Genomic DNA, 13,387 nt, shown 5'->3' on the forward strand with positions numbered 1-13,387 from the left:
GACAGACCCAGGACAGGTGACCCAAACTAGCCAAAGGGGTATTCCATACCATCTGACATCATGCTAAACAATATATAGGGGTGGCTAACTGGGGGGTGGGGGCCGGACTGCTTGGGGTTAGGCTGGACGTCGGTCAGCGAGTGGTGAGCAATTGCATTGTGCATCACTTGTTTGTACATACTATTATTAGTAGTACTATTATCACCATTGTATTATTATTATTTTATTATTATTGTTATTATTATTTTCCTGACTTATTAAACTGTCTTTATCTCAACTCACGGGCTTCACTTTCCATTTCTCTCCCCCGTCCCAGAGAGGGAGGGGGAGGGTGAGCGAACGGCTGCGTGGTGTTTAGCCGCCGGCCGGGTTAAACCACGGCAAGTGCAAAGCATCAAGTGATTTAAATAAATGGTTTGTGTATTTATTAAAGGTAATGTTTAAAATTCTAATGAAGGATGAGGCTGCAACCATAGGAAAATCACTTTACCTTTCAAGTGTTAAAGCCCACATATAAGATATTTATGCTGATCACCGCTTACAACCAACTTCCTGTAATTGTCAATATGAAAAAGAGTGTTTCTTGTTCCTACACTACCATATCTTGGATGTCTTCCTCTGGCACTCCAACCCCAAACTCAGGAGATGGAAAATCTTGCAGAGCAAAAAGTTACGTCATGCATGTATTTAAAAGCTTCATATGAGTGAGACTTATTTTATTATTAAAGACTTATTTTTAAAATGGTTTTTATAAACATTGGAAGTTAGTTCTTTCTAAGTTAGAAGTTAGTAGCCTTCTCACTGCCCAGCCTCATCATGTCCTGAATGATGTTTTGCACTGGTGTGAAACCTCTCAGACCAAAAAGAGAAGCTTCTTACCTGACAGTAACTGAACATGTTAAGCCTGGAAAACTATCAGCAGTACCAGACAGAGCAGGGAGGGAGTTTGCAATACAAATGCTGAATAGAACATTCCTGAGGGTAAAAGTAAGTAGAACCAAAGCCAAGCTTAAGAGATGACTGAAAGAAGAAATTTCCATGGAGCCTAGAGGACACTATATATAATCCTTGTAACCTAGAAGTCAAAATTACTGGACTGCAGAGTGACTCAATGCAGAAAGTGAATTTGTTTTCAAATCTTTTACTCTTAATACAATACTTTGAGAGGTCAGACATTTTTGCTTGTGTTCTGTTAAATCTTTAACCGTATCAGTTGACACATATGCATATGTCTAAGCATGCTTGCTTAAAGAGATGGCTTTTGGCCATCTCAATGTCCCACACAACTTTTAAACAAAGACACACACTGCCTAGAGAAACTTAACTTTAGGATGTAGGAATCTTGAATAACTTGTCTCATTATACCACAATTAACTCTCCAATTCAGCCTGTGTTAATGCATCTACAACGCATGCCTAAGACGTACTAGAAGAATGTTTGTTTAGATAGAAAAATGTACAATTACACAAATTCTCACCTGCTCAGTAAGTAATATTGAGGTATTGCTGTATTTTTTACTGGTTTCAGATCCAAGAGTAACAAATCGTAACAGAAAAAGTGTTAGTGAAATGCACCAAATTACTAGTTCCCAATTGTAGTGACAATCAAGGAAGATCTCGTGCATGTGAAGCAGCTGAAAGCAAAAGAGAAAAATTGAGTTCAGATTAATATTTCTGTTGCAACATAAGGAAAGAATTACATATCTCCCCAGCTCCAAGAAAAAATTCCCAGTAATAAGTACATGGGCTGTTTTCAGGCATAAAAGATTTTTGAATCATAATTTAAAAATCAAAATTTTGTTAAAGATATCGGATCCATGAAAAGGCTGAATCAGAAAGTGAAAAATAGGACTCAGAATTTAAACATTTTTTTTTATATTCTAAAACAATGTAAAAAAGTATTACATTCTAATAATTTAAACACAAGTTTGAACTTGCAAAGACACCAAGCGTGATGAAAAACAAACATACCTTCAAATGTACTGAATTACATAGAAAATTTAATTCAAATAGTGTTATTGCTCAATTATAATCATTTTAAATATTTATAGTTTGCTACCAGGAAAATACATTAGCATTAACTAGGGGAGGAAGTGGAAAAAATGCAACTAGAAGTAATTCAGAAGCTTCCCTGTATGCTGAAAGCAAAGTTCAAGCCGAAAGCTTCATCACTGGTAAAAATCTTATTTAAACTTAGATTTGCTTACTAAAAAATATTCCACTAGAGGGCAGGCTATCACAACCAACAAATTCATCATCTAAAGGTAATCTCAAATTATATATATATATTTTTTATATATCTTTGCAAAGTCTGTTTTGATGTAATATGATAGAATAAACAGTCTTCCAAAACCAACAATGCAATGAAAAAGGGCACATTAATAGTAATAATAATACCACCATGCCAGTAATTACACTAACATGTACAGTAATTACACTGTAACTTTAGCTATTAGAGCATGGCTAGGGGATAACACTCTATAGTAAATAAAATGAACAATATAAATGGAGCTCAATCTTCTGAAAAGCTATAACAGCTGTTACTGATTTTTCACTGTGGTCTTTTACCTTAATAGGAATAATCACACAAAAGGCAGTCTATTATTTTAAAAACTATTTAAGTCATGTGGGATTTCCTCACCTGTGCACAACAGATAAATACAACGGAGATAGTCAGTAGGAAGGCAGATGAAACTATGACATCAACTGAGCGCTGAGGACCTCGACGCTGAAAATAAGGGAGATGTTTAGATGAGTGAGAAGGTACCTAACCAGCAGTCATATTTAGTGCATCCAGTTAGATTCACACATAGAACAGAGTTTCCTCATAGCTTGTAGTTTGGTAATTTAAGTTAAATACAATATTAGAACGTATAAACATAACTACATGTAGATACCTCCAAAGGCATATAAGATTTAATTCAGTGGCATACATGTAAAGATAACTATGAAAAAAGAACATTTACCACTTTTTCAGTCTTTCATAATGTGAAGTAGCAAATTTAGTACAACATCTATGTGGAAAACGTAGGTGCAGTTGTGAGGAAAGAAGGCAAGACACTCTCTGCAACAATGCCAGCATGTGCAGTTTTTAAAGCACAAGAATGACATTTTGTTGTTTAAATGCTGCTATCCTTTCCTCCCACCCAGCAACGCAGTACAGACTACAAAGAAAAAGTGTAAAGTTTAAAGGGCACATCTTTGCCACAGTCTACCCATACTTCCATAACACAAGGGGTGTTGTAAACAAACCACTTCAATTCCCCTTAAAATAATGTATGTTCCAAATTCAAGATCACATTCTACATTAAAAACTTTGCCTGCTTATACTTCCTGCCTTCCAGACTTCTCAGTCTCCACACCACAGCTTCTTTGTGTTTACATAATCCTTTACATAGTTCTAGAAAGTACTGATAGCAGATTTTATCTACACTTTCTTGACTGCTGTTGGAAGGGAGCAAAGATGTAAGCAAAGTTATTGCCACCACTAAAAAAAGATTATCAGTTGCTGTCCACCAAAAAAAGTGTTTCTAGAGAAACCAAACAATTTCATCTGTGTTTAGAAAACTTATTTTTCCTCTTCAAGATGAGCATTTTGAAAAATACCTAACTTGGAAGTCAAGCTGTGGTGGTTTTACCATTCTAGGCAGCTAACTCCACAACTGCTCTCTCACTCCCCCTCCTTAGAAGAGGAGGTAAAGGTGTTTTGAAGACTGAATGAATTGATCCATGCAAGTAGGTAATTGAAAGCCATTTAACATCTAAGATGAAGAAACAGTCTACACAGAGAGAAAATGTTTGGGCAAAATATAGGAAAGAGTATTCAATTGAGGCAATTCGTGGACACAGCTTTGGGTAAAACGCTGTAATGGAACCTGAGAGAGATTAGACAACTAAACAATGCTAACCCCTGAGCCTCTACTAACAATGAAACCTGAGTGATACTCATTATAGAGGACTCCTCCAGAAAACTTAAAACATGAGATGGCTGTAGAGCTTCAATTAGTTATCCCATCAATGTCATAAGCAGATGGTCCAGATCCTACTGAAGGGCAGCTGCTTCAGTAGGGTGAAGTTTAAAAAAAAAAAAAAAAAAAAAAAAAACATCTAACAATGTGGAGAGTTTATAGATACCCAAGGGAGAAAAGGTAGCAAGTGTCATCAACAGTTGTCATGACATACCAGTTACAATGTACAACAAGCCTGATAAGGAAAAATATTTATTTTAAAAAAAGATGACAGTGAAACCAAAGGTTTAATGACTAAATGCCATGCTATATACACTTAATGCAGAGAGAAAAATGAAAAAACCTTGGAAACAAAAAGCTAAGATCATAAGACCCTTTTCACAAAGGATCATCAGAATGCTATGGCTTGAAAAGAACATTAGAGGGATATAAGGAGATGCTCAAGTGATATGAGTTGTCTTACGGATTCTACTTGGGCATAACTTCTAGCTTCACGTGGTGCATATGCACTCACAGTACAGAATATACACGCAAATTGTCTTGCTTCATAAACTCCTTGTGTGTTAATGACACCAACTAGTGGAGCTCTTTAACTTACTCTCTATATTATATCACAAGTGCTGATTTACCCAACATATTCACCTGAGACACTTTTCTGATAGCATTAGTTAACACAAAACTCCTACTCTGAACACACTCATATTTTATACCAAGTTAAAAAACCAGACATTTACTTCCTCACAATCTGGTTGCTTACAGATGGTGGTGGCCACAAGTCACCAAAATGAAGCGTACAGAAAACACGTACACCAACAGGAATAAATTCATACAGGGAAAATTCAGACCAGAATACCAACTTTTCATCAAGAGCATATGGGATATTTGACATTAAAGCAGTGGAAAAAATGTACATTATTTCACCTTTAGATAGGACCTGAGAGAAAGCCACATTTTTATATTCTGTACTTTCTTCAAACGGAAATGAGGAACCTCTGATTTTCTTGCTCTTCTGGCAGATGTTAGATGACCAAAAAGTTTGGCAAAAAGTAGCCTCTGCAAAGAAGAAAAGTATTAATGTAACTATCACTTCATTTTTGAGGGCACTAAAAAGAAAATGGAGAAAAAGCTTCACTTAATATGTCAAAGTAATGTACAATGTATCAATGTAAAGTAAAATATGTTAATTACAGTGCAGAAATAAGAGAAGCATATTACTAAAAGAGGGGATACACGAAAAAGTTGTAAAAGTCCTCTTATTCTAATGAAAACCAAGATGTAGCCACACTTTCTTTCTTCAAATTTCAGATGACAGATAGGAAATACTACTGAAATCTGTGAGAGAATCAAACCAGCCCATAACTCACATTAGAGTGCTCATCCTAGCACCTTCTTCCAACAGAAATAAGTAAAGCAGGTTAATGCTGTTCTACTGCATTAAGTCCCATGTTTTAACCATAATTTGAGAAAAGAAAGTATAATCTTTTTCTTTTGTAGACTAATAAGTACCCACACTCTGAAGCTATTAAGCTAAAAGGGATATTCTTTTTAAAAAGTTTAATTGCAAAAAGCAAGCAATAAATTAACAGGTGGATTTGTTCAGATAGCAATGTTCTCAGTCTCTGGCCCTGGTCAGATCTGCCAGCAAAGCAGACAGGACTCTCAGCTAATGTCTGGACTGAACTATTTTGAATCGTACTGAAATGTTTTGAATGAAACACACCGGTGGAACAAACTCAAAATTTTGTGAGCTTTTATTGAAGTTCCTTCTCCTTGAGGAAAACTAAGACAAAATGGGACATGTCTAAGAACTGGCCAATGAGTTGAGCCAGAAATCTGAAATAAATGATAAAACGTTTGCCCTCAGAAATGCTTTTCTGGGTAAAAGACTTAGCTACAGAGCTCAAAGGAAACTTCAGTCATTTGCATCTGGATCATCTCCTAAACTGTAATCCCACCGAAGTGTTTGTCATCATTGATATATGAATCTCCATGCAATGAAGAACACAAGTTTCAAATATCCACAAAATCAAAGAGGAAAAAAAAATAACACTTTATTTTGTTTCAGGTGAATCCTCTTGGTTTATTTTATGTACCTGTTTGTATGTTCTCTCTGCTACACACAGCAGGAAAAAGAAAATCCACACTAGAGACACACGGACCACGAAACTTATAACAACCATTGAGAGAACCAGTATGTCTCCATTTGATCCGAATGCAGTAATACAAAGTTCAGTGGCAGAATGCGTAGCTAGCTGTTCCAAGTCTTTAGCTTGGGAAAGCCGAAACACAAATGGCATTAAGCCCAAGATTAAAGATATGACGTTTCCAAAAATCTGATAACCGATTCCTGGTATATAACTGTTCACCTAAAAAGAAAACAAGTTTTATATTTAATTTTGAAATTAATCTTGTCCTTATTAATGATACCGTCTTATTATCACAAAGAATACTTACACATTATATGAAACCTTCAACTAAGCAATCAAATATGACAGTTAAAAAACACAGGCAACGTAACATGGCAGTGCAAACAGTTCAGTGTATATTCTTGCATTAAAAATTAATTCAGGGCTGAATTAGCAAAGTGCACCAGTCCAACTGTGTTGCTTACATCCTGCATATTACTCCTGTTTGTGTTTTGCTTTTCAGTTGTAAGTCTTTAATGGAATCCATGTGTTTACAGTGCACGTAGAATTGGAATCCTGTAGTGCTGGCTATGGCTTTATTAAGGTTTACCTCTATGATTGCACAGAAAACTGTATCGATTCTGAATCATGTACAGAGATTTGAACCAAGTTTGTGAATACAGTGCTTTTAACAGGTTGAAGATGGTAAGTACCAACTTATCAGAATAACAGATTGTTGTCTTAAACTATGCTAAGATTTTATGTTCAACCCTACAAAAAATCTAAATTGTCTACTCTGAAAAAGAGTACAACGTCAATAAAATGTTCTTCCATTTGCTTCCTGAGTACTAGGAAAGGCAGAAGTGAATGGAAGACATTCTACCTTCTTTTCTTATCTTAGAAAATACTCAGATCTGCGTAGTCCTAACCCAACAGATTAGTTTTTCATAAGAATCAAGGAGATAAATAATCTTTATGGCATATACCACCTTGGAGACTAAAACAGAGGTTGGCAGTGTCACTAAGCACTTAACAATGCAAGAAGTATTTTATTGTCCCAATACTTAAGATTCCATACATGTATGTCTTGTAACTATTAGCAATGAGTAATCCATGCTATAAGCCATGCAGCCATAATGCCAATAAGAGATACTTTTATAAAAACATGTAATGAACTTATTTTTGGTTGTGCTTAGAGTTCTAAATATAGTATTTGTATAAAGCAAAAAGAATACTCACTCTGTTCATTATCATACCACTGATTTCAAGCACAGACATATCTGCTTTCTTGCACTCATTACCCTCCCATACAATTGCACTTATTTTTTCTAGTCCTGGATTCAAACTATGGATCCAAGGCAAGTGACTCTGGGAAAGACAAGGAAATTATTTCATTAGTGATATCAAGCTATCATTATGCCAACTTGTATTTGTTAGCAATATGCTGATGTAAAAAGTCATTAGACAGAAATATTTTTAACAGATACTTTTATAAAAACAGGTAATGAACTTATTTTTGGTTGTGCTCAGAGTCCTAAATATAGTATTTGTATAAAGTAAAAAGAGTACTCCTCTCTGTTACAGGTGATTAAAACTGCTCTCAGCCCTGCCTGGTCAGCTCTCACTGTGTTCTACAAAGTAGTAGAAAGGTTAGGTTAGTGTTGGGGGCATATTTTTAACAGTTTAATTTGTCACTGATTAAAAGTGAGGTTTTGTTGTTTATTTTTACACGTATAACTTACTTTATCAGTATTTATCTGAAATCTTTCTATACTGCCGAGTACTCAGTTCTTTTTTTTTTTTTTATCCATTAGAGGAGAAAATAACACAAACATTAATTAGTTGTAGATGGAGCTTTTTAATCACATATTCCCAATATCTCCCTCTAGAGGGAGTATCAACACCAGGAGCTGAAACTCAAAACATCGCAAACTACAATAAAAGAAAAAAATGTGCAGAAAAACAATGTCAATTCATATACTACAATTCAATTCTTTATGGTAAGGGCTTCCACTTTAGTGTTTATATGGAATATAAGCAAAAAGATATAAAACAAATTTAAACAGCAAAGCGTGCATGAAATCCAAATTGCTATCTCTGTTGGGTTTGGGGTGTTTTGTTTTATTTGCTTGTGTTTTATTTTTTTTAGAGGGGAGAAAGAGGATTATAAATATATCATTTTCAGTTCTAGTTATGAGTGAAAAGCCTGTCTTTTGAGATTTTTTCTTAGCTAGCATTAATACCATCTCTTGCATAACATTCCTTAGCACTGATGTATACAATACCAACACACATTACATGCTTAACCAGAAAAATATTTCACATTCTCCACAACTCTTTACTTAAATGGTTCAAATTAACAAGCAGCATGCAATTTAGAGATAAACCTAGTACTACAAACATAACTACCACTGTCTGACATCCATTTATTTATTATTTTTTTTTTAATCAAATTAAAACTAATACTTCATTGTAAATTATTAACTATTGACTGTGGATTCAGTCCAACATTATCCAAAGGCAGACTGCTACTGAGCTGTTACTCAACAAACCCTAGAATTTTCAGCAATGACTGCCAATATGTTGCTGCAGAATAGCATTAAAAAAGAGAAATAAAATGACTTAGTTTTAAGGTAAAAATAAAATAAATATTTTATCTAAAAAATTTATAATTATATGTAGTATCATATGTCTATACATATAGATAATGTTAGCCAAACAGGTAACATATGTAAAATCTTTATGTATGTATTATATACATATTTCCTTCTGTTTCCTGATTTCCCTCATATACATAATGCCTGATACGTGCTCACAAAAAGTAATTCCATTAGAGACCAAAAAAAAAGGACAGAAACATCTACCATAGGAAACAAACCACTGAGTACTTGTCATAAGGTTCCAATACTCAAATACTCTGCAGGCTCTTTCAGTACATTGTCATACCCTCTTCCTTTGACAAATTAATGACTGCGTAGTAGAAATTCAATTTTCCTTGTTTTAATTCTACCAAATCACTTTGGCTTTGTTACTTTCAATTAATATGGAGTTCATCCTCCCAGGCCTCCTGAACATACGATAAAGGTGGTAAGACTGAAGATGTGTGTGCTGTAAAGGTCAAAAATAGTGGGTACCAACCTGATGAAATGGGTCATCTCTGTATTCTTTCTTCACACATGGATTCACTTGAGGGCTTTCTACATCTGTTTCACTGGAACATGAGGAGTGGCACTCTGCACAGTGTAGAAGGTCCTCCCACAGCACATCTTCAGTTTCTGATTCTGGCCTTGCGCTCTCAGAATCTTGCCTGGAGCTTGAACACCGGGAACTGCAGCTAGTACCTGATTTAGGTGTATCCTGAAAATATTCATTGCAATTAATGCAGCTTTTGTATTCAGCTTTGTCTCCAGATAATAGAACAATTATAAAGCTCAAACGTAGTGAGTTCATGTTTATCTGTTGATGTTCCAATCCATTACCTTTCAAATCAGAAAGAATTACATGTTTATTGAAGGAGTGCTTATTGAAGAGGCTGCACATTGTTAGCCACCATACAAACAAATAGCAGTGGTCCCTAATTTGTTGTGGGAAGGGTCATGTAATGGATGATCAAATCATATGCACTATTAAAAGGAAATAACAATTTTACAGTTTTTAAAAACTCATTAATTTAGATGTCAGGAGCAATTATCAAGCCACAGACTCCAACTCTATCTCAAACTTCTGATTTATTAAGTCTCTTTCAAAAAACATTACAGCTTCATTATTTTAGTGAAAATGGAAAAGGCACTAATGAGGCTTAGGGATATAGAGACTAACCTGCAATTAATACAGAAATGTGACAGTGAGTCACATTCACAAAGTATTTTTAAATTATTTTGCCATTTTGACTTTTATCTCTTGTTGTTTGAGCTGAACTACTTTTTAGCTACTTAAAAACATACTTTTTTTTTCCTTAGAGCAGCTTTTATATAAATTCACAGAGAACCTAGATGAAAGCAAGGTTAAGGGATTTAGGGGACAGTTTCCCTCTTAAACTCCACCCAGAAATTGGGCATAGATGGAACAAAACACTAAGCATTAAGTACAGCGACACTACACACAGACATTTGCAGACTGTGCCTACTTCAGTCGTAGATTGGCAGATTCAGAACTGTATTGCCATGCTCACTGCTCACCATACTGTAAGGGACTCTTTCTCTAGAAAGGGCAAGAAGGAAGAAGGTCCTGGAGGAAGAAGGGACAGATATTTCCAGCCATCCAAGACCTGAGGCACTCAAATAGACTTCCAAACAAGCAGTGTGGACACAATTTTAAAAGAAAGATTGCTATGTTCCAGAAATAAATTTCTAAATGTAACAGCCTATAATAACAAGGGAGTTGACTCTCCATGTCCAAATTACATAGCACTGTTCTTACTACTCACATACCTTCTCAAAGAAAGAATGTGAACTTGTTTGAAGATGGGTATGCATCAGGTGTAGAGAGAAAAGATATATACCATACCTCAAACTAGGTATATGTGTGTTCTGCAGTCATACATAAAATTTTAATTATTTTAAACAAAGGAGGAACAAGCGTGCCTGATTATATTCAAATTTTACCCACACCTTAGATAATCCTATAGAAAAAATAGTAAGTTTGGGAGATTTAAACACCCCAACGCAAATATATAAGACAACCTAATGTTTTTTTCTAAACAAAAATGCAGACCTTTAAACTGCTCTCAAGAGTTAGCAGAATTGGTTTCCTGTAAGACAGGTAGGAAGTCTTACAAGCAGTACCATCCTACTCATCGCCATCATCTGGCATTTTCAATTCCCTTTTAGGGCAAAAGTTTTTTCTTACAGTTTATCTCAAGAACATACCCAATTTTCTTCACTAAAAAAATAATCAAATAATATTAAATTAGTAGGCCTGCTGTAATATGATTTGTAATGCTTCACCATCAGAAGAGTTACGTGTTCTTCCTGAAAATTTTGCTTAATATGTTTAATACGGCCATTTTGTAAAAAAAGACTTCAAAAAATACTCCTAACTCTTTCCCATTCTTTTATAAAGTGAGAGATAACACCAATAAAAAAGATAGTATCTGATATTTTTTTCTTTAAAAAAATTCTTTATAGAATACAGTCACTATAAGGTATCATTGAGTGAATAAAGTAAGGACATTGAAAAGTATCTGAATAAAGAACATTAAAAAACTGACAAGTAAATATCAAAATAAAGGAAATGTAGGACAGAAGTTGAGAGCATATCCACTGACTTCACTATTTTATTTTTATTTTTTAAATACAAAGAAAGCTTTCACAGATTCGAAAACTATTGTTTCATTTCCTTTGTAATCATGTGGGGGGAGGAGAGATGGTAACAAAAACTAAAAGCTTCCTCTTTCATGGCATCAGTCAAAGAAGTAAATGGGGAACAAGTATAAAGCACTACTGCCAAAGCTACTCAGAGCAAATGTGGTCTCTTCAGTTTCTGAAGATATTGACACAGTCTTCCCTAGCCAACATTTTTAAGTTTTAAAGCTCTGAAGCACCCTATGGAAAACATACATTTAAGATAAATTTGATTATAATCATGTCATTCTGGCTGCAGTAGTACGTAGTCAAGAGACATCTTCTGTAATATGAAACTGAAATATTTCCAAGTACCTGCTTGCTCAGTTAGCTTGAACCTGTTCAGTTAGCCTGAACCAAATATGCATACGACATTAAACCGTTAAATGAATTAGCATTCTATGTTTTTCTAACCTAAGTTTGTGAGAAATAAATGAAAGAAGAGAAAATTAGATAGCTTGCTAATGTGCAAAGCTTAAACTTCATGGCAATCATTATCAGATAAAGTAATTATTTGAACCCTTCGAAGACAATGTTGATTATATCAGGTAGAAGCATTTCTTATGATGCTCTGCCTATTAAACCCACCTATAAGTGGACTCTTGCCAGAGCCAAAATTACTCTTTACACTCTTTTCTCATAGTCCTAGAGAAAAAAAAATAACCTTAAAACAAAAAAAACAATAACACACCTGAAAGTTTCGTAAATCCGTTAGGTTGCACACCATCAGTAAAAAGAGCATAAACTCTTTAAAACTCAAAGCAAACAAGAGAGCACAAGTACATGCATGGAGAGAAAGAAAGCACCTTCCCTACACACACTTTCATCTTTCAGTGTCTGAATCCTTACTAATAAGGATTCCACTAACACACAATCAGTGGATTACTCCTCTTTTCTCCAATGTCATCAAATCTCTTAAAATTTCAGCATTTTGTGTGTTTGTTGCAATACAATAATTACAATTTTGTTGAGATTTCAAGACAATATTTCTAATGGCTTTCAATAAACATGAAGGAAAGAAAATTCAGAGGTAGAGTCTGCTGGGTTTGCTCACAAGAAGGCTAGTGAATCTAAAATGTGAAGTAAATGGGGAGATGAAGCAGCAGCAGTATGATGAAAATTTGAATTTTGCCAATTACTTCTGGTTTTGTAACAAATCAAGTTTCTATAGAATTTAATTATTAAGGAATTAGCTAAAATTTGATGCAAGAGCTACAGAAAATATTTTAGGATCTTAATGACAAATTGAAAAATAGGATGAAGCTCAAATCAACTAAATAAAAAACTCTTAAATACAAAATTCTGACATTTAAAAATGTCCCTCACCCCTAGTACCACGGCCTCCAATTATTATATTCCTAAAATTCAGTATAGGATAAAAAAGGTTGAAAAATATATACTCAACGAGAAACCAAGAGGTTTTAACAATTCACAAAGAGATGCAACAAAAAAGACTATACCTCCAGAGGATAGTGTTTCTTATAATGATGAGATTTCCTGTTTCGAAGTGTGCAGTCACTCGATGTGCGCTCTACATTGCGACGTAACGAATATCCAGTTTCAGGCCCTTCCTCACTAGAAACTTCATCTGATAAATTTGTCACAGTTCTGTGAGCATCCTAGCGCAACAAATACAGCATTAGTAAGACATACACTTATACTTTCCTAGTCTTGTTCTAAACTACTGAAAGCAATTTATTTCTACAACAGTATATATACACCTGGTTAAATTAGATATTAAAGTATTTCCAATTCTAAAAAATAAGTGGTACAGCAGCCATTATAAAATAAAATCATAGTATCAAATAAAAATTTCCCAATGAATGGCTAGTTCATTGCTCCTAAAGAATATTTCTGGCATTCATATTTTAAAGGCTTAAATTCAAAACATCCAAAAGATTTGAAAATATGAAATTGTGATAGCAGACACCGTCACACTTATTAATCAATAT

At 34.6% G+C, this 13,387-nt stretch overlaps 1 protein-coding gene across 6 annotated transcripts in view; it reads right to left on the reverse strand.

Moving 5' to 3' along the window:
• The window catches only part of PHTF2 (putative homeodomain transcription factor 2), a 66,250-nt gene that overhangs the window by 9,780 nt on the left and 43,083 nt on the right, over window positions 1-13,387 (reverse strand). For all 6 annotated transcript variants that reach the window (XM_027459701.3, XM_027459682.3, XM_027459694.3 and 3 more), the window contains 7 exons: window positions 12,896-13,054; window positions 9,232-9,450; window positions 7,333-7,461; window positions 6,061-6,333; window positions 4,889-5,020; window positions 2,641-2,727; window positions 1,478-1,633 (listed from right to left, as the gene is read on the reverse strand). In XM_027459701.3, coding sequence (XP_027315502.1) covers window positions 1,478-1,633; window positions 2,641-2,727; window positions 4,889-5,020; window positions 6,061-6,333; window positions 7,333-7,461; window positions 9,232-9,450; window positions 12,896-13,054 — 1,155 coding nt within the window. The remainder of the gene's footprint in view (window positions 1-1,477; window positions 1,634-2,640; window positions 2,728-4,888; window positions 5,021-6,060; window positions 6,334-7,332; window positions 7,462-9,231; window positions 9,451-12,895; window positions 13,055-13,387) is intronic.

The sequence above is a fragment of the Anas platyrhynchos genome, chromosome 1 (genome assembly GCF_047663525.1).
Source record: "Anas platyrhynchos isolate ZD024472 breed Pekin duck chromosome 1, IASCAAS_PekinDuck_T2T, whole genome shotgun sequence".
NCBI lineage: Eukaryota > Metazoa > Chordata > Aves > Anseriformes > Anatidae > Anas > Anas platyrhynchos.